A 23611-nucleotide genomic window follows, 5' to 3' on the forward strand; every position below is an offset into this window, starting at 1 on the left:
AGGCACACGTATCCAACGCACTCGCTCACCTGTGGCCGCCTCCGCCATCACTCCAAGACAAAAGCCGCAGCGGCCGCCTCATCCACTCTCTCGAGGACATAGCGATCCGTCGCTCCACATCTTCTGAAGTGGAAGGTAGTAAAGAAATCTGCGGCAAATCTCTCTCCGCCCCCCGATGCAGCTCCTCTTCCTCCTCCTCGTGCTCTGCCTCCTCCAAGGAGGTACAGCAACTCCCGAGGAAGAACTCCAGATCCTGTCGCAGTTTCGAGCATCTCTGACGGCCGCCAAGAGCAGTACCTTCGAATCATGGGATGCGGGTAGCCCCGCGTGCGGCTTCGTCGGAGTCAGGTGTGATTCCACCGGCTCCGTGTCCGAGATCGACCTCACCGACGCCGGCATCTCTGGCGAGATATCCTTCGCGTCCCTCTGCCGACTTCCCTCTCTCTCTTCCCTTTCCCTTGGCTTGAACTCCCTCTCCGGCTCTGTCTCTGCTGACCTCCGCAACTGCACTGCCCTCCGCCGCCTTGACCTCGCTGCCAACAACCTCGCCGGGCCCGTTCCCGACCTGGCACCGCTGAGCGAGCTGCGGGTCTTGAATCTCTCCGGCAACACCCTCACCGGCGCGTTCCCGTGGGGATCCCTAGCCCACCTCACCGGGCTCCAGGTGCTCAGCCTCGGCGAAAACTCGTTCGACCCCAGTCCCTTCCCGAAGGTGGTGGTGAGCTTGACCAAGCTCAACTGGTTATTCCTCTCCTCCTGCAATATCCACGGCGATATCCCGCCCTCGATTGGGAACTTGACCGAGCTCGTCGATCTCGAGCTTGCCAGCAATTTGCTCACCGGCGGAATCCCCCCGGAGATCGCGAGGCTCTCCAAGCTCTGGATGCTGGAGCTTTTCAACAATTCGCTCACCGGAAGAATCCCGGCTGGGTTCGGCAATCTCTCACGATTGGCCTACTTCGACGCGTCCATGAATCAACTGGAGGGCGACCTCGCGGAGCTCCGGAGCTTGACGAGTCTCGTCTCGCTCCAGCTGTTCATGAACGACCTCTCCGGCGAGGTGCCGCCAGAGTTCGGGGAGTTCCGGTATCTCACGAACCTCTCGCTCTACACCAATCGGCTCACCGGGACGCTCCCGCCGACGCTCGGGAGCTGGGCGAAGTTCGACTTCATCGACGTGTCCACCAACTTCTTCACCGGCAGCATCCCGCCGGACATGTGCAGGAGGGGAACGATGACTAGGCTTCTGATACTAGAGAACAATTTCACCGGCGAGATCCCGGAAAACTACGGCAGCTGTTTGTCGTTGGTGCGGTTCAGGGTGAACAAGAATTCGCTCTCCGGCGTGGTTCCCGCCGGGCTCTGGAGTCTTCCAAATTTGAACATAATCGACCTCGCCGTCAACCAGTTCGAAGGCGGGATCGGCGCTGGGATCGGCAAGGCCAAGTCTCTGTACCAGCTGTACCTCAATGAAAACCGGTTCTCCGGTAAGTTGCCACCGGAGATCGGAGGAGTGACGTCTATCGTGAACATAGACGTGTCGTACAACCGGTTATACGGCGAGATTCCTGCGAGCATTGGAGAGCTAAAGCAACTCCTGAGTCTTAATTTTGAAAGCAACGCCTTCTCCGGCACGATTCCGAACGCGATCGGCTCCTGCGTCAGGTTAAGCTCCGTCGGCCTCGCCGCAAATAACCTCTCTGGGCCAATCCCCGCGAGCCTCGGCCAGCTGACGAGTCTAAATTCGCTGGACCTGTCGTACAACCAGCTATCGGGCGAGATACCGGTGAGCCTCGCCCCACTGAAGCTCTCCGCCCTCGACCTCTCCAACAACCAGCTCACCGGCGCGGTCCCAGCGGCGCTCGCCATTGCCGCGTACAACAGGAGCTTTGCCGGGAACTCCGGTCTCTGCGCCGAGGGCGGCGGGGCCAACAGCCTCCGCTCGCTCAGGCAGTGCCCCGCAACCACGAGAGGCTCCTCAGACGAGCTCCGCGTCGTCCTCACTTGCTTCCTCGCCGGCGCTGCTGTCATCCTCGCCTGCTTCGGCCTCTACATCGCCCTCAGGAAGCGCCTAGCCGACGGGCACGGCGGCCACCATGCTGTCGTCAAGGACCCATCATGGGACCTGAAATCCTTCCGGATCCTGACGTTCGATGAGCAGGAGATCGTCGACGCGATCAAGCCGGACAACCTCATCGGGAAGGGGGGCTCCGGGGAGGTGTACCGCGTGGAGCTGGCGAGCGGGGAGGTGGTGGCGGTGAAGCACATATGGAATGACCCGGTGGGGGGGACGAACGAGAGGAGCACGGCGGCGATACTGGGGGCGCGGGGGCGGAGGCGGCCGGCGCGGAGGGAGTTCGAGGCGGAGATCGCGACGCTGAGCGCGGTGAGGCACGTCAACTTGGTGAAGCTCTACTGCAGCATAACGAGCGAGGAATCATGCCTGTTGGTGTACGAGCACCTACCGAACGGGAGCCTATGGGATCGTCTGCACGGACCGTCGGCGGGGAAGGCGAGTGAGCTGGGGTGGGACGAGAGGTACGAGATCGCCGTGGGGGCGGCGAGGGGGCTGGAATACCTTCACCACGGCTGGGACCGTCCCATCCTGCACCGGGACGTGAAGTCCAGCAACATCCTGCTCGACCAGTGCTTCAAGCCCCGCATCGCCGACTTCGGCCTCGCCAAGGTGCTGCAGTCCGCCGCCTCCGGGGCAGGAGGAGGGAAGGAGGGCTCCTCCGCGCACGTCATCGCCGGCACCTACGGCTACATTGCCCCAGGTGATCGTCAACTGCCACTGTCTCGTACTATCAGCAAATGCCTCAATCTTCTTTACGTATGAAAAGTGAAGTAGAATCATAAGGGAATCAAATCATAGACTGATGTCGATTGGCTTCCAGTTTGATTCCTCGGTAGACTTCGGAACATACCACAGACTATTCCTTCCTTTTCGCATGTCCTGCGTTCAAACATAAAACAACTCTCTGTTTCGACTTTAGCTGAAAACACACCCAACCAGCTCTCACTCTTTTTTGTTTCTCCTTGGAGATGTGCAGAGTACGCATACACATGGAAGGTGAACGAGAAGAGCGACGTGTATAGCTTCGGAGTGGTGCTGATGGAGCTGGTGACGGGGAGGCAGCCGATAGAGCCGGAGTACGGAGAGAACAAGGACATCGTCCACTGGGCGTCGAGGAGGATGGGGAACAGGGAGAGCGTGATGGGTATGGTGGACTTGCGAATCCCGGAATGGGCGAGGGAGGAGGCCGTGAAGGTGCTGCGGATTGCGGTGCTGTGCACGGCGAGGCTACCGGCCACGCGGCCGTCGATGAGGGCGGTGGTCCAAATGCTGGAGGAGGCAGGGAGGTGCCGAGCTTTTAGTGGCGCGTTCGGTGGTGGCAAGGCCGAGAAGGTGGAGTCTGAAGCTGTTGTGGGTGATTAATCCCAAAGGGATGACTGATATATGTAATGTATACATATATTACATATGATAGATTGGATGAGATTAGGAATATACGATATTATCGCGGCTCCACACACAAGGTTTTGCTTCTCGTAATTAAAAATGCCATGTGCTGCATCTGCAAATTGGATCGCAAGTCAAAATTGAATGTTGGACACGAGTCAATATCTTGATTGGTCAAATATCATCGAATCAAGCCATAATATAATTAGTAGCAAATCTTCCTTCCATAAACATAATAATATATACGTCATGAAGCATAATATAATTAGTAGCAAATCCCGAGCGTTCGTTCTAACGTCACCCTTTTTAAGATTCGTACAAAAAATCATATTCTTTACCTGATATTTCATATTGGTTAAAATTTTGGTTCGCAAAGGTTGCATCAACGGGCCCCGCATCCATGCGCGACACGTGGTTACGTTGCTTCCCACCGCTTTTGGCCTTCCACCTCAAGAGCTTTCTGACCTCCGCATCACCTTCTACTTTCTTCTGATATGTCGTACCGTCATCATCTCCGCTCGATTCGGAAGGAAACCCTTTACGCCAAATCGACCGCCATGACCACTGCCGTCGTTCGCCTTCTTCGCCGCGCGCGGAGGCCCCTTCTCGAACTATGGGGGTTGAGCCGGAGGAGCAGGCGGGGGTCGTCTCGATGAAAGGCGTCAAGATCTCTGGTCGCCCCGTCTACCTCGACATGCAGGCCACCACCCCCGTCGATCCTCGCGTCCTCGACGCCATGCTACCTTTCTACCTGGCGCGCTTCGGGAACCCCCACTCCCGAACCTACCTCTACGGCTGGGAGTCTGAGTCCGCGTCGAGGCCGCCCGTGCCCAGGCGATCCCCAAGGAGATCTTCTTCACCTTGGGCGCCACCGAATCTAACAACATCTCCGTCAAGGGCCTAATGCGCTTCCACCGCGCCCGCAAGCGGCACGTCGTCACCACCCAGACCGAGCACAAGTGCGTCCTCTACTCTTGCCGCCACCTCCAGCAGGAGGGCTTCGATGTCACCTACCTCCCTGTCCGCCCCGATGGCCTCGTCGACGTCGACCAACTAGGCGCCGCCAAACGTCCCGACACCGGCCTCGTCTCCGTCATGGCCGTCAACAATGAGATTGGCGTTGTCCAGCCCCTGGAGGAGATCGGTCGCATCTGCCGCGAGAAGGGCGTTGTCTTCCACACCGATGCCGCTTAGGCCCTTGGGAAAATCCCCATCGTTGTCGAAAAGATGGGGATCGGGCTCATGTCGCTTAGCGGGCACAAAATCTACGGCCCTAAGGGCGTAGGCGCCCTCTACATCCGCCGCCGTCCCCGCGTCCGGGTTGAACCTCAGATGAGCGGCGGCGGGCAGGAGAGAGGCATCCGGAGTGGGACCGTTCCGACCCCTCTAGCCGTCGGGATGGGTGCCGCCTGCGAGATCGCGGAGAAGGATATGGAATACGACAGCCGCCGCATCTCGTCGCTGCAGGAGAGGCTCTTGAATGGCATCAGAGCAAGGCTGGACGGCGTGGTGGTTAATGGGAGTTTGGAGCACCGCTATCCCGGGAACTTGAGCCTATTGATGGGGCTGAAGGAGGTGGCTGTGTCAAGTGGGAGCGCTTGTACAAGTGCCGGTCTTGAGCCCTCGTATGTACTGAGGGCCCTCGGTGAGGACGAAGACATGGCACGTACATCCATCAAATTTGGCATCGGGAGGTTCACACCAGAGGCCGAGATCGACAAGGCAATATAGCTGACAGTGAGGCAGGTTGAGAAGCTGAGGGAGATGAGTCCACTCTATGAGATGGTCGAGGAAGGGATTGATCTCAAAAGCATCCAGTGGGCTCAACACTAAATTCATGGTGATGAACTGTATTCTACATATATATATAGCAGTAAGGAAGAACCGAAGTTTCAGGTGACGGAGAAGACAAATAATGAGAATTTGGATTCTGCTGGGTAGGAGATTATGAACATTGTCTCTCTTCCCATATTCAGGTTCCCTACAATTCCCTCTCTAGTTAAAATTTTAGGTTTCAAAAGGGCTTTTTTATAGTCAAAATATGTGTGGATGCATGTGTGTCATAATCAATTATCCCGATGATCTTTCTAGTACATATGGAGAACTCTTACCATTCCATTGGACCTCATGTGCAATAAGGATTTCTCAGGTTTTGCATAAACTTCACACAAATGGCTTGTTATTTGGTAATATCCTGAGCTTTTCTGAGTTAGTTGCATGTATGAAGACAAGTGGTATTTATTTTGGGTTTTGTAATGTTATTAAAACAAAATGCCTCGGAGACTCTTGATGCTTGAGGTTCATATTATTGCTGAAACATTAATAAGTACCAAAACTATGATGGTTGATGTGCGAGTTGGATTGGTCATGTGTTGATATTTGGGCCTGTTTTGTTAGCATTATAACTCAATGTGACAGGATATTAATTCACGTCAATTACGTTCAGTTACATGGATTTGGTTTGAACTTTGAAGAGTAGGGAACTTGGATTGTGATTAGAAAGTGTTTGCCAGCATACAGATACAAAGGTGAACATAAGAATTCTTTAACTAAGGGTTTATTTGTTTCTGTTTCTCACTGCTGGTAAGGTTCTCATAAATTAATGGTTTCATCATTACATTGAGTAGTTTTGTTAGAAAATTAATAAATTAGCTTCCAGTACTTATATCTGATGGAATTTCTTTTAAACATCAAATGTTCAAAAGAAATTTCTGTAGTCATTGAATATTTTTTGCTTCTCTGAGGTTTGTTGTGGTGTTTTTAACTCGCAGTCTTGAATTTTCTCGGTTACACAAATGTGATCTCTATTTTGTAGCGAGCTGTTATTTGTTTTGTGTTCTGATTCATCATTCTGCCACTCTTCCACAGATTTGAATGATTTTGTTGTTTTGCTGGAAGTATTCCTAGTCAATCTCAGCTCAACATGCAGAGAATCATGATCCGAACAAAATTTAGGAACATGATGAGATACTTGTACCCCTAGGGAAATAAGCTTCTTCAGGAATCATCTGACCAAAATCCATCGAGTCTATGCAAAGCAAACTATGTTGGCTAATCTTGCTTCTCATTTGGAACCTGTGTTGCATATTTTGGTCCAGTGCCCCTTTGCTCAAATATGTTGGAGGAGAAATAAATCGATCAAGATGCAGCTTCCTGCTAATACCTCTAATGTTCTGAATTGTTTTGAGTGGCACCCCATATTGTTAAAGATTATTCTGTGGTGTATAAGGCAGTTGTGTTGTAAGCTATTTGAAGATTGTATTAATGCTTCTGAGGTTTCTGAGGCTTCCAAAAGTTGGCAAAGAAGATAGTCCAATGAGCACGATTGTCAGTTACCTCCAACAAGTGAATTTTGATGGAGCTGCGAATAGGTTACAAATTAGATAGGGAAATGATTGCCTTTAGAAGTTCTTATGATGAAAACTTCCGGTGTCCATGCGAATACTGTTAGCTATGTTCTTTGACTGCTAGAAAGGAGTTGGATTAGCTGTATGAGTTGCCAATGTATCAATTCTTGACCATATCTACCTGTCTGGTCTAGTACAGATATATTATATCTTTTACAATTTATTTAATGATATTGAACATATTAGATCAGTATATTGTTAGCTTCTTTGATAAGTTACGTTATCGAATCGATATTTAACTACTTGTCGAGTATTCTCTGATAAGTTCTTTGATAATACTTTATATTGTTTGTTGGATATCTGCTGCTTGCTCTGCTCTTGTCACAAAGTGAAGGTGTCTGATTGGTTCTCAGACTGAGTTGGATGTTCCTAATATGTGGTATAATCTGACTTCTTATCTTTTACGTGCCACATTTGGTTTGTCTTGATTTATTTTAATTTTCCTTGCATCATGAGCAGTTCCTTGAGAACTCTTGTTTGAGTTTAGGAGAGAAGACCAAACAGGCTATTCAAAGCAAGTACTGTCTTATGAAGGAAGAAAAATATGTTTACACGTGATTCCAAAATAATTCTGAGGTAAAATTAAGTTTGTATTGCTGAGGGATTCATCCATTGAAAAAGAGGAAATGAAGTTGCAACTGTTCCTACTAGTAATTCTAATGTTATGGACGAATTTTCTAAAAAAGCTTTGGAAATTTTTTTTGCATCCCACTCTTAACTTCAAAAAAATTCTCAGTTAGTACATTCTTTTATTTAAAATGACCGTCCTATTTTTATTGGCCGTTCCACCACCTCTCCTTTCTCGGCACAGGTTGTTTATATATATCTCGGGACGTAATACCCTTGGGGCTTCATACGAGCATAGACGTTTGCACTCACAACAGCTGTAAGTTCGACAAGGGTGTAGGACATAAGGCGATGAGTTTTTTTATATATATCTCGCGATGCTTTGTAAAAATTTTTCAAAGTTAAATGATTCTATATGAAAAATTATCAAACAAATTTTTTTTTTTTGGGAAATTAGCCCATTAATTATTAAGCAAAAAAGTTCCATTGCCGGGATTTGAACCCGGGTCGCCTGGGTGAAAGCCAGGTATCCTAACCGGACTAGACGACAATGGATTAGTGCATTGTTGTGTTTACTTCTGATACTTATTTAAGAGTTAGAAAAACAAACTAATCTTGCTGTCGTCCGATTTCCGTCACCACAGCAGTCCATCTTGACCGGTGAATATGGTAAAGGACGATGAACCCGCAAGAGTTGACCAAATCGCAGCCCATGGCATGCGGTTCTTCCACTTTTGTGTATGATTCCAAATGCGAGGAATAGCATCACTGTATGTTCGACCAGAAAGAATCTTCGGAAGGAAAAATAATAATAAGAAAACAATGACATTGATGGTGACGATGATAATTACTGAATCATATAGTTGTCGAGCTAATCATGCTTAGTTCACCCTCCTTTCTCTAGTATGAGATCTCTTGATCTATAAACTAGCAAAAGGGAAGAGGCCATCTTTAAGGGTTACCTGTCAAAAATTCTAACATGGATTACAAGTGGGATCAACAATGAAGTCAACATCCCTCCTCATGTCTCAGTTTCAACCTTGGGATGCAAGACTTCACTAAGCTCTTCTCAGGTCATGCTGAGGTGTGTTTGTGTGTGTGTATATCTTTGTTACAGTTGAGGCAGACCCTTGTATCAATGATCAAAGTGGAACCAAGAATTTCCTATTGAATCCACCAATTTATGATCTTGGTCTCTGTCTACCATGCCATGGGACCAGAAGGCTGGACTTCATTATTAGGCTCCTTGAAATTTCCACATTTTATCTGCATGTCTCCTTAACTTTTCCATGGCACAATGTTCACACACCACTGCTGTGTCATGAGAAAAGTATCATGCTATATGTATTTTCTATTTTCCAGTCCATGTCAATAATAGTAGTAGTTCTCACACTATGAAAGGCAGTAAAATGAGATGAGAGATCACATTGAAGCAATCAATTCAGGCCAATATATCCTATTTCCAAATTATGTAGCATGGATCCTTCAACCAAATATGATGAATTCAAACAACACACATCTTCTATTTCCAAGTTTGCTGAAGCCTTTCAAGTCAATTGCTCTCATAAACATACACCTTTGCTTCTGAGAAAAGTTGCTGAGTGCTAACAACACCTTCACTTGTGTCAGCATTAATTCTATGCTTGTTTTCCTGACCAAAAAATATATATATTACTTTAAAAAGTATTAGATGCTTTAAGATCACTTTAATTTTGCTCATGTGAATACAGAAAATTTTCCAGTTGTCTTCTTTTTGATGGTCAACATTCACCTTCAAGTATTCTCGTTATGACTTTTCAGAGAGACTGTTATCACTTCAAATTCTAGTTCAGACTTTGGCAGCATACAGTGCTTTCTATGGACTATTGGGAGACAGTTTGACCTTTCTTCAGTGCAAAAACAATAAGCCTTTTGACTTTGTCAATATAAATGATAGCATAGACATCTTTCTCGAAGCAAAACAACCCTCTCAATGTGAACAACATTGTCGTAGAAATTGACAAGTTCCTTTCATTCTTTTACAGCCTGAAGCATAAGCAGAAAATTGCTAGTGTCTCTCATTAGTCACAATGTGGCTTAGAAAAATCACTACCATTCTTTAAGAACAAGACAAAAATAGTAGCATCCTTCGGATGAGCAAGAGATCTCACATTGACAAGATGATTGTGATGCAAGGAACTGAAGAGAGACAAACCTGAAAGAGTCACAAGACTACATGTATTATTGGATGTGACAAGTTAAATCCCTAAAGACTACAAAATTCTTCTCACCAAGTTGAAGAAGGCAGCTTAAGATGATTGAAATCCTTTTTCATTCCTTTTCCATGGCTTCTTAAGAAAAAAAAGCAAAGAAGTTACCAAGTTATCTAATTCTTCCAACAGCTTGAAAGTTCAAACTCCAGAGAATTTAATGTGTTTAAAAGTCTCTTAAAGAACACCACAAATGATCACAAAAGATTCGAGTCGATGTCAATGAGCTTTACATTTGTTACTTTGATGCATGCACATAATCATGATCAAATTCATCCGGCATATCAGAAATGGTGTAATTAAGTATCATCTTGTGATCATAAATGACAACAATTAAATCAACTAACTTGTCAAGGAACGAGGGTAATTAAACAAGAATTTGGCTAGTGCCAACATCTCATGTTACTTTAAGACGTCGGACATATACATATACATATACATATATGATAATAATCGCCTAACTTATGTATTCTCTAAAATTTCTTCTATGTACGTAGACAATAACATTATTGGTAAAAATTGTACAGCTACCAGTAGAAAATAACATTATTGTGCAGTCATAACAATTTTTCTCAAAAAAAGAAAAAACCTCAGTTATTGCGGCACATATAGATAATGCCTATGGAAGTTCTTGTTCTCTAATTAAAGTGGAAACAATCGAAAATAATAATGATGATGGTGACGACATAGATAAATGTCGTTGGCACAATTATAATCGAAAGAATAGACCATGTGAATGGTCACCTTAGCATGCAAAAATCAAACTAAGATCATCCTATTTGCTTTTGCCATGCCTCGTTTAACACATGCATAGCTACATTTCAACACCTAATTTTTTTTATAATGTTAATTATTCTTATTTTAATATAATTTTTATTGACTTATAGAAAATGTATAATAGGTTGCTAGAGATTTATTATGATAGGTTCTAGAAATGTAAGATATATCTATTAATTACTAGTGTAGTTACTAGTGTTAGAACTATAGTAAGTGTGTTTAATGAGTTTTCTATTAGTATTAAATTATATTAAGGATCTACATTTAAGTTTTTTTTTTCATTTTATATTGATAATAGATGAATTTATTTCTTAATGTATGTTATTTGTTGAATATAGGTGATAGCATAAGTTAAATTAATTATAAACTAGAACTAGAGGTAAGCTTTACAAACTAAATATCTTAAATTAAGTAAGACTAAAACAGAATATATAAAATATAATCTTAATAATTTTAGAAATAGATGAGAATATAGTTTGATTGGATGGACAAAAAGTCTTTTAAGTAAAAACTTTTGATATATTGAATCAATTATTCAATAAGATAAAAAGATCGATGAAGATATTCTTCATAGAGTAAAAACAAAATGATCACAATCACAGAGCGATGTCACGAGTTTTGTACGATTATCATATACCTTTGAGATTAAAAGAAAAAAAATTATAAAATAATTATCAGACCAATAATGTATTATAGAAGACGTGAAATAATTAATATTAGTAATACGAAAAGAAATAAAAGAATATTTAAATTTTTTTAATAAAAATCATAAATAAATATTAAAATATTCTAAATTTAGTTAAATATATGATTTTTTACGTATCTCGATCACCATAAAAGATTGATCTCAAATAATCAAGATTTACTATTTTATTATTGTTATAGTCTTATTACCCTCGTGACGTAATTATGACACCTTATCGGTCCTTATCCTTCGACAAGTTTTTTGCCTCATGTGAAAGGACAGAATTCTCAATACACTTGGAGAAATGCATGGGTTCTATATATATATCTATCATCCTATCAATGGTCCCCCGTTCCAGAACAGAGACTGATCGAGTTAACCTTCCTTCTTATCATGCCAATCCACAGACCATACAATTTATTCCACTCATCTGCCACGAGATTAGAAATTTGCACAACATTCATGCCTCGGTTCATTGGCAAAAAGTCACTGAGAATCGAGTGTAGCTTTCAACTAGCTAGAAGAAGAAGGAAGTAATGTAGAGAGAGAGAGAGAGGTAATGACTTGACCACGGTTGCTTTGCATTTATAAGACAGGGAGGCTCATAGTCTTTGTCACATACGAAGAAGGAACGGAAGAAGTAAGCTTAGAGGAACAGCGGAGAGAAAGAGAATATGGATGAGAAGCGGGAGAAGGCCGGGCAGCAACAAGGGATCACAGTAGAAGAGGAGGAAGGGAAGGACGTGGTGCTTCCGGGATTCCGGTTTCATCCCACCGATGAAGAGCTCGTCGGGTTTTACCTGCGGAGGAAGGTTGCGAAGAAGGCCTTCAGCATAGACATCATCAAAGAGATCGATATCTACAAGCATGATCCTTGGGATCTTCCAAGTAAGTTAGATTCTCTTGTCTCCTGTGCTATGAGTAAGAACGTGTACCGATTAAGTCACGATTAGGGTTTTCCATCGCTGAAGAAGAAGTATCACTCGATGGCATTTAGTTAGCTATTCGCATTCATTTTGACCAACGTTTGATCGATCCCCCTCAAACCTCGCAGAAGTCATGAGCTCTGCCGGAGAGAAGGAATGGTACTTCTTTTGCCTGAGAGGTAGGAAGTACAGGAACAGCATCAGGCCGAACAGGGTCACCGGATCCGGATTCTGGAAGGCCACCGGCATCGACAGGTCCATATGCTCCGCCGGTCGCTGCATCGGCCTCAAGAAGTCCCTCGTTTACTACACAGGCAGCGCCGGGAAAGGCACCAAGACGGACTGGATGATGCACGAGTTCCGCCTTCCTTGCACCAACACCGACAACACTTGCCCTACCATGCAAGAAGCTGTGAGTTCCCTTCCCTTCCCTTCCCTTCCCTTCTTCTCAGGACGTACTCGTGTTGTCGTCGTCCGTCTCCAACACGCTCTAAACCTTCATCATCTGTTGCAGGAGATTTGGACGATATGCCGAATCTTTCAGCGGAGTATTGCCGCCCCCAAGAGAAGCTGGAGGGATTCGATCAGCAAGAAAAAATCTGATGACGGGAACGACGAGTTCAGGTTCGATGCCTCCTCGGACTGCCAAACGCATGCAAGCCAGCGGAACTCGGTGGCGCAGGCTCCCATGGCGGCGTTGTACTCCGACGTGGGACCGACTCCCTACGCGAATGACTTCTTCCCGGATGGCAACTGGGACGAGCTTGGAAGGATGGTGGAGTTCATGACAGTTCAAAATGTGTTCTCTTACTGTAAATAACAACATGGAATGCTGACAAGAAGAAGTAGATGCAACTTCAACATGATACGAGGCATCCTATACATGCAGGAGGAGGTCGAGTAGCTGCTGGTTTTTGGTCTGAGGAAATCTTCCTTGTTTGATATCAAGAACAAGAAATGGCTTCTTGGCATGACCTGTACCTGAAGCAACAAGAACAAGTTTGACGTGGTTTCGTTGACTGACTTGTAGAAACACTGAAGAGAGCGATCTTCTCGAAGCCTATAATTTCATGAAACTTGTAGATATCTATTTGCTTGTCCCGATCGAGGCTTCCATAATGTGGCTTATAATAATGTATAATGTTGCTTTCGCTATCATAGACTTAAAAGCATAACCTTTTAAAGCGTTAATGATGGATGTCTTCGTTTGACCTAATCAAATACAACGATTGAAGCTACGGATTCAAATTCCACATAAGCTGGATTTGAACCCAATCAGTTTAGTCAGTCAAAATTAGGACATGATATTTTAGTTACACAATCAATGGGATCTGAGATCATTTCAAACTAAATATATTGGATTTGATTCGAGTTCGATCAAAAGGAATAGATTCAACAATCTTGATTAGGTTAGGGTGGCTTTTGCCATGTTCATCAAATCTTTAACTTGTTCAAGTGTATATATATATATACATACATATATATACATATATATATACATGTGTATATATATATATACACATGTATATATATACATATGTATATGTATATACATAAATATGTATATACATAAATATGTATATTACATATTTATATATATATACATATATATATATATATACATATATATATATATATACATATATATATATATACAAATATATATATATATACATATATATATTACATAAATATGTATATACATAAATATGTATATATATATATATACATATATATATATACATATATATATATATATACATATATATATATATATACATACATATATATTTATACATACATATATATATACATACATATATATATACATACATATATATATATACATACATATATATATACATACATATATATATATACATATATATATACATACATATATATATATATATATATATATATATATATATATATATATATATACATATATATATATACACCGAGCATTTTTCTTTTAATTTTCTAAGTTTTCTTCAAAACTCGATACATATAGACATAGATATTCGGATACAGACAAATATATTGATATTCGATATATTGATACAAAACAGATATATACATATATATTGATATTCGATATATTGATACAAAACAGATATATACATATATACATACATACATACATGACAAATATGATATTGATCCGAGGTCTATACATACATGACAAATATGATATTGATCCGAGGTCTTACGGTCTCTCTCAAAAGTACAAACCTTACACATAATTAAACTCATCGATCAAGACTTGTTTTATTTTTTTTAATTTCAATCTTTGGTTTGGTTTGGTTTGGTTTGATCAAATTAATTTCAATATAAAACATACACATCTCTGTATACATCAAGATCTTCCACATATATTACTTCCATTAACATCCATCTAAAAGGTTCAAGTTAATCACTACTAGTCTTTTTTTTTTCAGGCAGGCAACTCAGACTTAACCTGGAAACCAAAACTAGAATACAGTATTCTATGTTCAGATGCAAAAGAACCATAAAATGTAGCTGCAACGGCAGATATTTGCTACAAATGTTACATAAAGAGTGTTTAATGTACTAATCACCAGCATTTCTTTACAAGTTTGCCTAATCCTTGATTGGTTTTGTACTTTTGAGTACAAAATATGAGAAGATACTACTAATAACCTAATACACCTCTTTAATTTCTTCCCGGATGATCATGTCGTGGTTCTTTTTTTCCTCCTAATTGTTCTGGTAAACATGGAGGAATCTCTTCTTGTTTAGTTCTTCTGCAGGGCCACAACTGCAGAACACAAATATCCGTCCATCTTTTTCCACGTCTAAATCAAACAACAAAGAGATCGAAGACTAATCAATGTGAAGAAGCCTCTAACAAGACCAAGCTAAAATGCTACAGCACCATACAGGTCTTCTCCAGAGTCATATGACCATGAATCATTCATCTGGATTCAAATATCAGCAAATCCAAATAGCACCACAACCGAATTTCTTGTTTCTTTTCTCTTCTGGTTTTCCAAAGAAACCTGCATGCTCAGAATGACAACAATCAGTTGATAGGAACTTTACTCTCAGTACCTTTTTTGTATTTTGTAACACCGATGAAACGAGCAATTCTCCCACCAAAGAATTACCTCTTGTGACCTAATTATCTTTGTTCATGGTGATCTTCGCCATGGTTTCATGCCTCTCTGGTTAATCTTGAATGGCCAGCTTTTTCTACGCTTTGGTGTCTCAGAGAAGATGCCAGATGCCAAAGCCTCCTGAAGCCACAGCTCAAACTCGTCATCCTCAACAACCATCTTAGCATCCAATCCCCAAGAATATGTAGAAGAATTGGATCGCAGCCCTGTGCTATCCAAAGCGACCATGTTCACATGAAAGCTTGGCCCATGAGTGTTGGGCCTACATGTCATTCCCTGCATATAACAGTTTTAGAGTTAGATGAAAAAGGTTAGAAGCAAAAGCGATTGTTAATTTATCAACGGTTCATTAAAGTTTCTCAAGTACATGATCACGGACATAAAAGCTAGTACACGGGACAGGAAACATGACAATTGTGATAGTTGGTCAGAAATTATAACCAAGGTTCAAAATTTTGGTTTGAAACCAGTTAGACCCCTTGTTGGATCAGTGTAGTACCAATATATAGGATGGTGAGCTATATGGTCTAATAACTATCCTTGGTTAGACCAGTATATACTTATCCATATGTACCGATCCAGCTGATATCTTGATTATGATTATGTTAACAAGTGGCCTCAGTAAGTTATACTAGACACCATAATAGCACCATCGAGGAAAAGGAGGATAAAAACTTTCATCAAATGAACCATATAACATTTGTAATCTCTTTCTCTACTAGCTGGGTGACAGAACTAAAATAATCTTAAACTAGTCAGCAAATTATCTTGCAAAGTGCACACCCTGAGTTTCACCACAACTCTACCGAAAAAGAAGAGACCAGCAACATTGCCTTTGTTGGAGTACTACTACTATCTTGTAATTATCAAAGTTGTCATTCAGATAACTGCTACCTGAGCCCAAGAATAACACAATTTAATTGCATGATAACTGCATTTAGGAAGTATGAACAAAAAAGTTTCTTATGAGATGGCTGCTCCAAATGACAGCTTAAAGTTGAGGCTAGATCTAACACAAAATTGTTGTTTGAGTAACAACAGAAACTTGAATAAACATTGAACTCTCAGATCCAGCTCTTTATTAATAAATCTGATAGATATCCACTGACAAAAAAAGAAATATGATATTAAAGCCAAATTCTAGTAGTATATGAATATGCAACTCCCAAAAAATCTATCAATTTAAACATCAACAGGATATCATTTCGCCTAAAAACAACCCATCAAAAAAAAAATTCAAATCAAATTTCCAGATTTAGTAAAATTTTGAAAACCGAATGCAAGAAAATAATAGAAATCGTCAAATTCGAACCTGACAAATTGCCCACTCAGACACATCAAATACTTTGCTCTCTGCACAGACAAAAGCTCGTGGGATTTCCATCTAAAAAACAGGAAACAGAGAAGTAAAATGATTAACAACATAAAATGCAACGTCAGTGCCAATTGTCTCTAATAATAAGACTGAAGGACACCTGTAAACTACAGGTATAGTATCAAAAGAGTTTCTTTCTTTCAGAGTCAAAAAAAGATTAAGCAGTGTATCTAATTCATTTTGTCGACTTGTCTGAAGCTTGAACTCAGACTCAATAGTTCCTTATTCCATTTCAGGATTCATCATTCAAGCACTAAGACTGAAACAGGATCCCATATCCATATGAATAAAAACAGTCGATGAATACATTGGTATTTATCACAGTTATAAAAATAGCTTAAAATTATTAAGCACCCATCAGTTTGTTTAACATAAGCATAATTGATAACACTTATGAAGGCTTGGGATCATGAAAAATGCTAAAGATTGAAAAGATATCCTAAGTACCAACAAAATAAAATTTGAAGAAAGAAAATTCACATGTTCTTAAACATATAAGAAATAAGCTACCTTCTGAAGTGTCATAACAACTGGTTGGCAGCCACTTTCTACCCACCCATCTCCATCTTTGGCTTCATGATATTGGGAGCAATCCTGTTGGAACAGAATGTTATAATCAGGCTTCAAAGATCACATAGCTCTCATTGTAAATAAATATGTGAATAAGAACCATTATGATGTCAAAAACTAGGTTAGCCTCTCACCTGACACCACCTTGCCCTGGATTTACTTCTGTTGGTGCATATCCATATATGAGAATTTCCACACTTTGTGCACTGAATGCACCTAGATTCTTCAGGATGGAACTCTGCCCCTCCCTGTAACATAATGCAATCAGATGCTTAGTTAAAAACTTCATATCTCATAAAATAATTAGTTTGAAAATGCCTAGTATCAGAACAATCCAAAGTCACATGCCAAACTGAAGAACCCTGACAACACAAGTAAAGGGCCAGCATTTCATATGCTCAAGGTATATAGTCAGATTACCAACCAACACTGATCATTTGACGATGGTGGTGACAAAAAAATAAATGATCACCTATTTTGACTAATCCCTTAAAAGATTTGAATTTAAAAATCAGGTGCAAACCCAATAAAGAAGTGTTCCAGTTATCTTTTTGAAGAACTACCACCAAAATATATATTATAATAGTAAAATAATAGATTTATGCTAAACCAAATAATCTAGCATATTTTATGGTCAGTTGGATGAATCAAGAAATGATATGATAAATTTTGGTAACATGTATAGAAGGCACACGGTATGATGCAACTCTCTAGAATGAATGTTATCTCTATGCCAAGGCAGATGCAACATTTACAATGACAAAACTTAAAACCCCGTTCTGTGGAAAGATACCTATATTACAATTAGCACACAAGCGAAAGTGTTATGTCCATTAGATTCAGATGCATGACAAACATTTATCACAAAGTAAACATTACATTATTATGTACTAGAAAAACTGAAAGTGCATGATATGTGAGCTGACAAGTCTTGTATTTTTATAACTACCAGTTTCAAACAGTTGAAAGAATACAAAGTCATGCCATGTACTGTAGATTATCATGTATTCTACCTGCTGAGATGTAACAGAAGACCTCTGACACTCTCTCCCACGTTCTTCCTTGCTCAATTGCTCATCATAGTTTTTCTTCTTTGTCAAATCTGAAAGAACCTGAAATTTCTTGCTTATTAGTTGTGAGATATTACCTGAACATGTTGAAAGAAAATAAATAGAAGGCACTGACTTATTGCTGCACTACAATATTTTACTCAGGAAACCAAGAAAAGAGTATTTTCTGGGATATAATTTACCTCATATGCACACTGAAGCTTTTTAAATGATTCACAAGCTAATGAACTTCCCATATTTTTGTCAGGATGTACAAGCAAGACCTAGGAATTCACATTCACAAGTTAACTTGTGACATGCTATGCATTGGATAAGACTAGTTTTAATTGAAGAAACATCTTTATACCCAGTAGCACACCTTTTTATGGTACTCCTTCTTCAATATATTATGGTCAACACTCTCATTCCTAAGAAGGCCCAGAACTTCATAATGGTTAGAGCTGTTCATTATCCTTTCCATCTCAACCAACGAAGTCGGCTCCATTATGACAACCTTGCTAGAGGAAGCATCCTTCTTTGTATTTGAAAGATTTGATGCCTTGGTTGTCGTGCAAAATGATTTAGAATCCACTGCATCTTCAGCTTCTTTAGTCGGAGGGGAATATTCACTGTCAACAGAAAAGTCTTCCATGACCTGTTTTGACTCCTTTTGCTCTTTAACATGTGTGCCTTCATCAGTACAATCACATCTTTGAAGCAAGTTATTTAATATATCATGGGAAATAAAAGAGAGATTTAATGCTACAAAAATTCCATGCAATCCAACATAAGCATTGACACAGTAAACTGCATATCCAATTGCAGTCAATATCAAGTAACGTGCATGATTAAGGGAGATTACGTAACCTGCATGCAAAAGAAAGTCCACTTAAGACATGTCCAGCAAGAAACTAATGCAAATCTAAATAGGAGAATCTCTTTGCATACCTCCAGCTATTAGTAGCATTGCTATTAACCAAAAGTAGCCATAAATCCACATAATCAAAATGCCACAAGGCCCAATAATAGATAGTCCAGGTGTGAAACCCAAATAGTGTATGAATGTGGCAGCAGCTCCCTGATAAAATGCATATACACATAAATTTTGCACAAACCACTGGTCTTTGTTGCAATTAAAAAATTTGGGCTCTGCTCAGAAGTTTCTCAGATTAAATTACCTCTCTCTTATTGGTGGACTATAATACAAGTGAGAGTAAATAATTGTGAGTAAAAAAACTAAATATATAAGTTCTCAAAAGAATCAAGCACGGTGCAGGAAATGAAATTCACTGTTTATCTAATGCAATCACAGAAACAAACAACAGACTGGAACTTTTTAACCTTATACCATACTTCTTGGCTTACAACAAGAGATGAAGTGAGATGAAGAAATGGCAGCATACAAACCATGAGTCCCAATCCAATACCAGATATAAGCAAGTAGTTGTGCTAGAATTTACCATGGATGAATGAAAAATCAATTAGATAACTTAAACCATTTGACATCTTCTGCATACATCACCATCTGAGCAGGAAAGGAAATGTGTAAAGAGCTATAACTCTATAAAGAAATTGACTTATTTTCCGATTGACTTGTAACAATGCTGGATCTTCCTATAACAATAAACAAAACAAAAACATATCTTTTTCAAATCATTTCACTTCCAAATTGACACAAAATTGCAAATTTGTGGAAGATGTGTTTAAAAGGAGGCCTGATCTGGTTTCTAAATCTATAACAACTGGAGAGATTTTTAAACATACAATAGCTTAATTCTATTTCTACATGTTATTCTTAAGCAAGTAAAAAGTGTATATGCATATACCTTTCTCTATGCTTTTACATAGAAATTTCTATTTTCCAAAAGACAATTAGGTGATAAACCACCAAAGAGGCACTGAATCTAGTACTCTTATCTACAAAGCATATGCCTATTATCAGGACCTGAAATCCTACTTTAGACATTCCAATGGAAAAGCCAAAGTAGCATATAAGCAATTAAGAACACAATTAAGGATCAAATGCCGCTGTCGAGGCCTATAACAACTAAGAACATGATTGAAGATCAAATGCCACTATCTAGGCCATAACAGTATATATCGTATGCACTTGATCATATACTGCAGGAAAGTAATTCATGAAGGAGGAAACGACACCTACGACCAGTGAGTAGAAGCTGGTGATCATTCTGATGCATCCTGACATTTTTTTGATGGCATAAAGAATCACCAACAAGAAACTAAGCTAGCCCAAAAAATAGTTATATATTAAACGAAGATAGATCGAAACAAGAGACAGAAGAAGCATCAAGCTAGCTGAGATTACATAAACCCAGAAAACAAACATAACCAGCTTTGTTTAAAAATAGAATCTGGTCGAGAGTGAAGAAAGTCATGTCAAGGGTGAGAATTAACGAACCAGAGATAGAATCGCATAGACAATAGAAGTCATCGAAGTCAAGCAAACGAAGCAACTCCACAAAATGACGAATAGCGCTGTTGTACCGAAGGTAAAGAGGGACCTCAAGCCTCTCGCGACACAATCCCTCCAACGCAACAGCATCCTAAAAAGAAACATCGCCACGATTGTGCACCAGCTGTAAACCAAAGGCCAGTGGCGGTCGATCAGAGTCGTAAGTTTCTCCACGGCGTGGCTTGCAGCAACTCGGCTACTCACAAAGTCTTGCTTCTGGAATTGGACCCATACGCACACTTGCTTGAACAAGTCTATACCGCCCATCGAAGCCACAACGATAAGATGCTAATCACAAGAAGCACGACGCATCATCTTCCATCTTAATGGGATTGTTAAAAGGATTCTAACGACCATTTTCTTCCAAAGGAGCAAGGTTCATTCAGTAAAACAAAAATCTCATGGGCAATCAGCAATACTATTCCAAATATCACATTCTTTCATTTTTTGAGCAGATATCTCTGCTTATTTACACTTTCATCACCTCTGCCATCCCGCAACCATCTTCATCCGCGGAAAAAAAGGACAAAGAACCCTATCTTTCCTGCATCAAACCAGCTAAGGTCCTCTTTTTTTTTGTCTTCCTCCAGCTACCGCCGGCGACCCGGCCGACGGAGTCCTTGCTGGGAAGGGGAACAACGAAAGAAGACGATTTGGGGGAAAAGGAAGGGCCTTTAGTGGGTGCCTACAACCAAATCCAAACTCCTCGTACGAAACGCCACGAAATAGACAAGGAAAAGGAAATTCGAGAATGCAGGGGAATCCAACAAACCCTTAACCGGTTGTTCTGCTTCTTTTTGGTCAGCGTCGGCCACTGCTCGTGGACAAGAGAGGAGGGGAAGAAAATGGTTGCCAGTAAAAGATAAAGATGGGCGAATCGGGAGAACTACAGAGATTTCGGAGCGGCATGAAAGATCGGAAGCAGCGAGAGAGAGAGAGAGAGAGAGAGTAACGCTGCTGAGGAGTTAGAAAGGGCGGGTTGCATTCGATGTTATACCGGCACACCTTTACCTACCTGTCAACTCTCGTGACCAGTCTAAAGATTACGTCGGCCCCACTATTCTGAGCAATTACAACGCGGGTACTCATAGGGTTGGTAATGAGGAGTATCAGACTCCAGCGTAAGACATTACACAAGGGGAGTCGCTTTCCACGACACCGCAAACCTTTACCAACTATATATGGGTCCCGTCATTAGACCCAATCACAAGGCGCGTAGTTTTGGGGTGCTCGAGTGAACGAGTAGTTCAAAGTATTGTTTAGAGCGCCAAAGTTTTGCCTTCGTGGACATCTCCCGAACTGCTTATTGAATGGGAAGGGGCGCACGTGCGCTCCGTCGTCTCGCCCAACGGCAAGTCACGCATGACAGACCGTCGAAGAGGTAAATGTCAAGAATTCATGTCAATCGATTGATGGGCAAATTTCTAAGAAAAATCTCAAAATTTTTCTTTGTCTGTAGAGCGTTTCGTTGCTAGATTTACTTTTTTTAAGAGTTATTTTCTTTCTAAAAAGTTATGATTATAATTGAATTTTGCTTACTTTGTTTTCGGCTTTACTTTGTCACCCCATTGTCTTCACCCCTCATTTATAATTATGGTTGTGCCTTCGCCTATTGTCTTTGTCTTGTTATCTTCGTCTTTATCATATTGTCTACGTGCATCCTCCCTTTTATTAGATCTTGACATCATGAGCCTCCCATCGAGTTAGCAGCTATGGCACCACCATCGAGATAGGAGTAATCCCATCATCATCAATGGACCTTGTCACGTGCTCTTAACCATTAATACGACATTTAGGGATATGATAATGAGAAATATGATGACAAAGTGGACAGAGTTAAGGGAAAGGAGAACAATATGAGGTTTACGGGTGAAGAGAAGAGGGAAGGTGAGGGCAATGACGATATATTGTGTCAATATGTAATGAAGGAGAAGGACGTGAAGGAGAGCTAGTAGTGTCTAGTTCCAACAAAGTTGGAGGACGTGGAGAAAGAGCAAAGGTGGAGAATGCGGAATGAAGATGATGGATGAGGATGTGAATGATGGACATGGAGTAGAAAGGTAAAAACGATAATTCTTGAGGTAGAGGCTAAGGATAATATTATCTTTTAAAAAAATAAGTAGCGTACTATATGAATAAACTAAAAAAAACGCTTTACTAATAATAATAATAATAATAATATAAGTTTTTTTTTAAAGTTACCTTTGATTCATCCATCGATATTTGTTGGTATTATGAAACACCCATACAAAACATATATCAATCCTTTATTTTTTTTGTATAATATTGGTGAACATAAGTTGCAATACCACTAAGTATTTTTTTATACCGTACAGGTGTGCAAATTGTCAAAATCCTATGTGTTGATTTCATTTTCTATATGTTTTCCCTCACATACACCTAACAAAGACATATATGTGATCTCACAGTGGCTCTCTCATTCCCCCCCACCTTATTTGGGTTAAGTGTGACAAAAAGGAGACAGCAAAGGACCAATTGAAGAACAAGTTTTTGTTCTTGTTCTTTTCTTGATGTGATGATGTCTTGACATTTGTATATTTCAAGTAGTCAGAGGCAGCTCCAACAATTTATCAGTGACATTTAAAGAAAAATTTGACTGTGATAGTGGTTGTAATATACTCTCCAACTTGTGCACACTTGTGGTGGCATCATAGGGAACACCTAAGGAATGTTGGGTGAGAAAGAGAACATGATGTGGACATGATTGTTGATATTAGAAGGAAAACAGTATGATGGCAGATGGTTGGGTTGTCAACAATCCCACTAGCTAGCTTGATGAGAGATAAAAGAAAAGCATCCCTAAGAACACAAATAGAAACAACACAATGATTGTGTACTACCACTATCTTTGTGGGCTTTGACAAAAGAAAGATGCCAAGGGGAAAACCTAGCCTTTGGAATGTTGAGAT

The 23611-nt window shown here is 41.0% G+C and overlaps 3 protein-coding genes, 1 non-coding gene and 1 pseudogene across 5 annotated transcripts; 3 read left to right on the top strand and 2 right to left on the bottom strand.

The window, feature by feature from the left end:
- Positions 1-49: 49 nt before the first annotated feature.
- On the top strand, positions 50-3539 carry LOC135624552 (receptor-like protein kinase 7). Of its 2 annotated transcripts, none has more exons than XM_065128286.1 (2): positions 50-2777; positions 3054-3539. In XM_065128286.1, exons 1-2 carry the CDS (start codon positions 176-178, stop codon positions 3437-3439), a joined length of 2988 nt encoding a protein of 995 aa, XP_064984358.1. In that variant the 5' UTR covers positions 50-175; the 3' UTR covers positions 3440-3539. The 2 variants fall into 2 exon arrangements, with proteins under 2 accessions (XP_064984358.1, XP_064984359.1); XM_065128287.1 differs by having other exon boundaries at positions 3046-3221.
- Positions 3540-3907: 368 nt separating this feature from the next.
- LOC135625901 (cysteine desulfurase, mitochondrial-like) lies at positions 3908-7134 on the top strand (annotated as a pseudogene).
- Positions 7135-7918: 784 nt separating this feature from the next.
- TRNAE-UUC (transfer RNA glutamic acid (anticodon UUC)) lies at positions 7919-7992 on the bottom strand. Its single transcript has one exon. It is a non-coding gene; the product is annotated as a tRNA-Glu (tRNA).
- Positions 7993-11783: 3791 nt separating this feature from the next.
- LOC135624234 (transcription factor JUNGBRUNNEN 1-like) lies at positions 11784-13265 on the top strand. Its single transcript, XM_065127649.1, has 3 exons — positions 11784-12036; positions 12203-12486; positions 12589-13265. Exons 1-3 carry the CDS (start codon positions 11823-11825, stop codon positions 12892-12894), a joined length of 804 nt encoding a protein of 267 aa, XP_064983721.1. The 5' UTR covers positions 11784-11822; the 3' UTR covers positions 12895-13265.
- A 1265-nt stretch (positions 13266-14530) lies between these two features.
- LOC135624737 (uncharacterized) lies at positions 14531-21624 on the bottom strand. Its single transcript, XM_065128649.1, has 10 exons — positions 20628-21624; positions 19157-19286; positions 18588-19075; positions 18412-18492; positions 18173-18271; positions 17294-17407; positions 17100-17183; positions 16527-16598; positions 15206-15490; positions 14531-15097 (listed from the first exon to the last, which is right to left on the bottom strand). Exons 1-9 carry the CDS (start codon positions 20946-20948, stop codon positions 15230-15232), a joined length of 1650 nt encoding a protein of 549 aa, XP_064984721.1. The 5' UTR covers positions 20949-21624; the 3' UTR covers positions 14531-15097; positions 15206-15229.
- Positions 21625-23611: the final 1987 nt, after the last annotated feature.

Source organism: Musa acuminata, chromosome BXJ2-10, assembly GCF_036884655.1.
Source record: "Musa acuminata AAA Group cultivar baxijiao chromosome BXJ2-10, Cavendish_Baxijiao_AAA, whole genome shotgun sequence".
Lineage (NCBI taxonomy): Eukaryota > Viridiplantae > Streptophyta > Magnoliopsida > Zingiberales > Musaceae > Musa > Musa acuminata.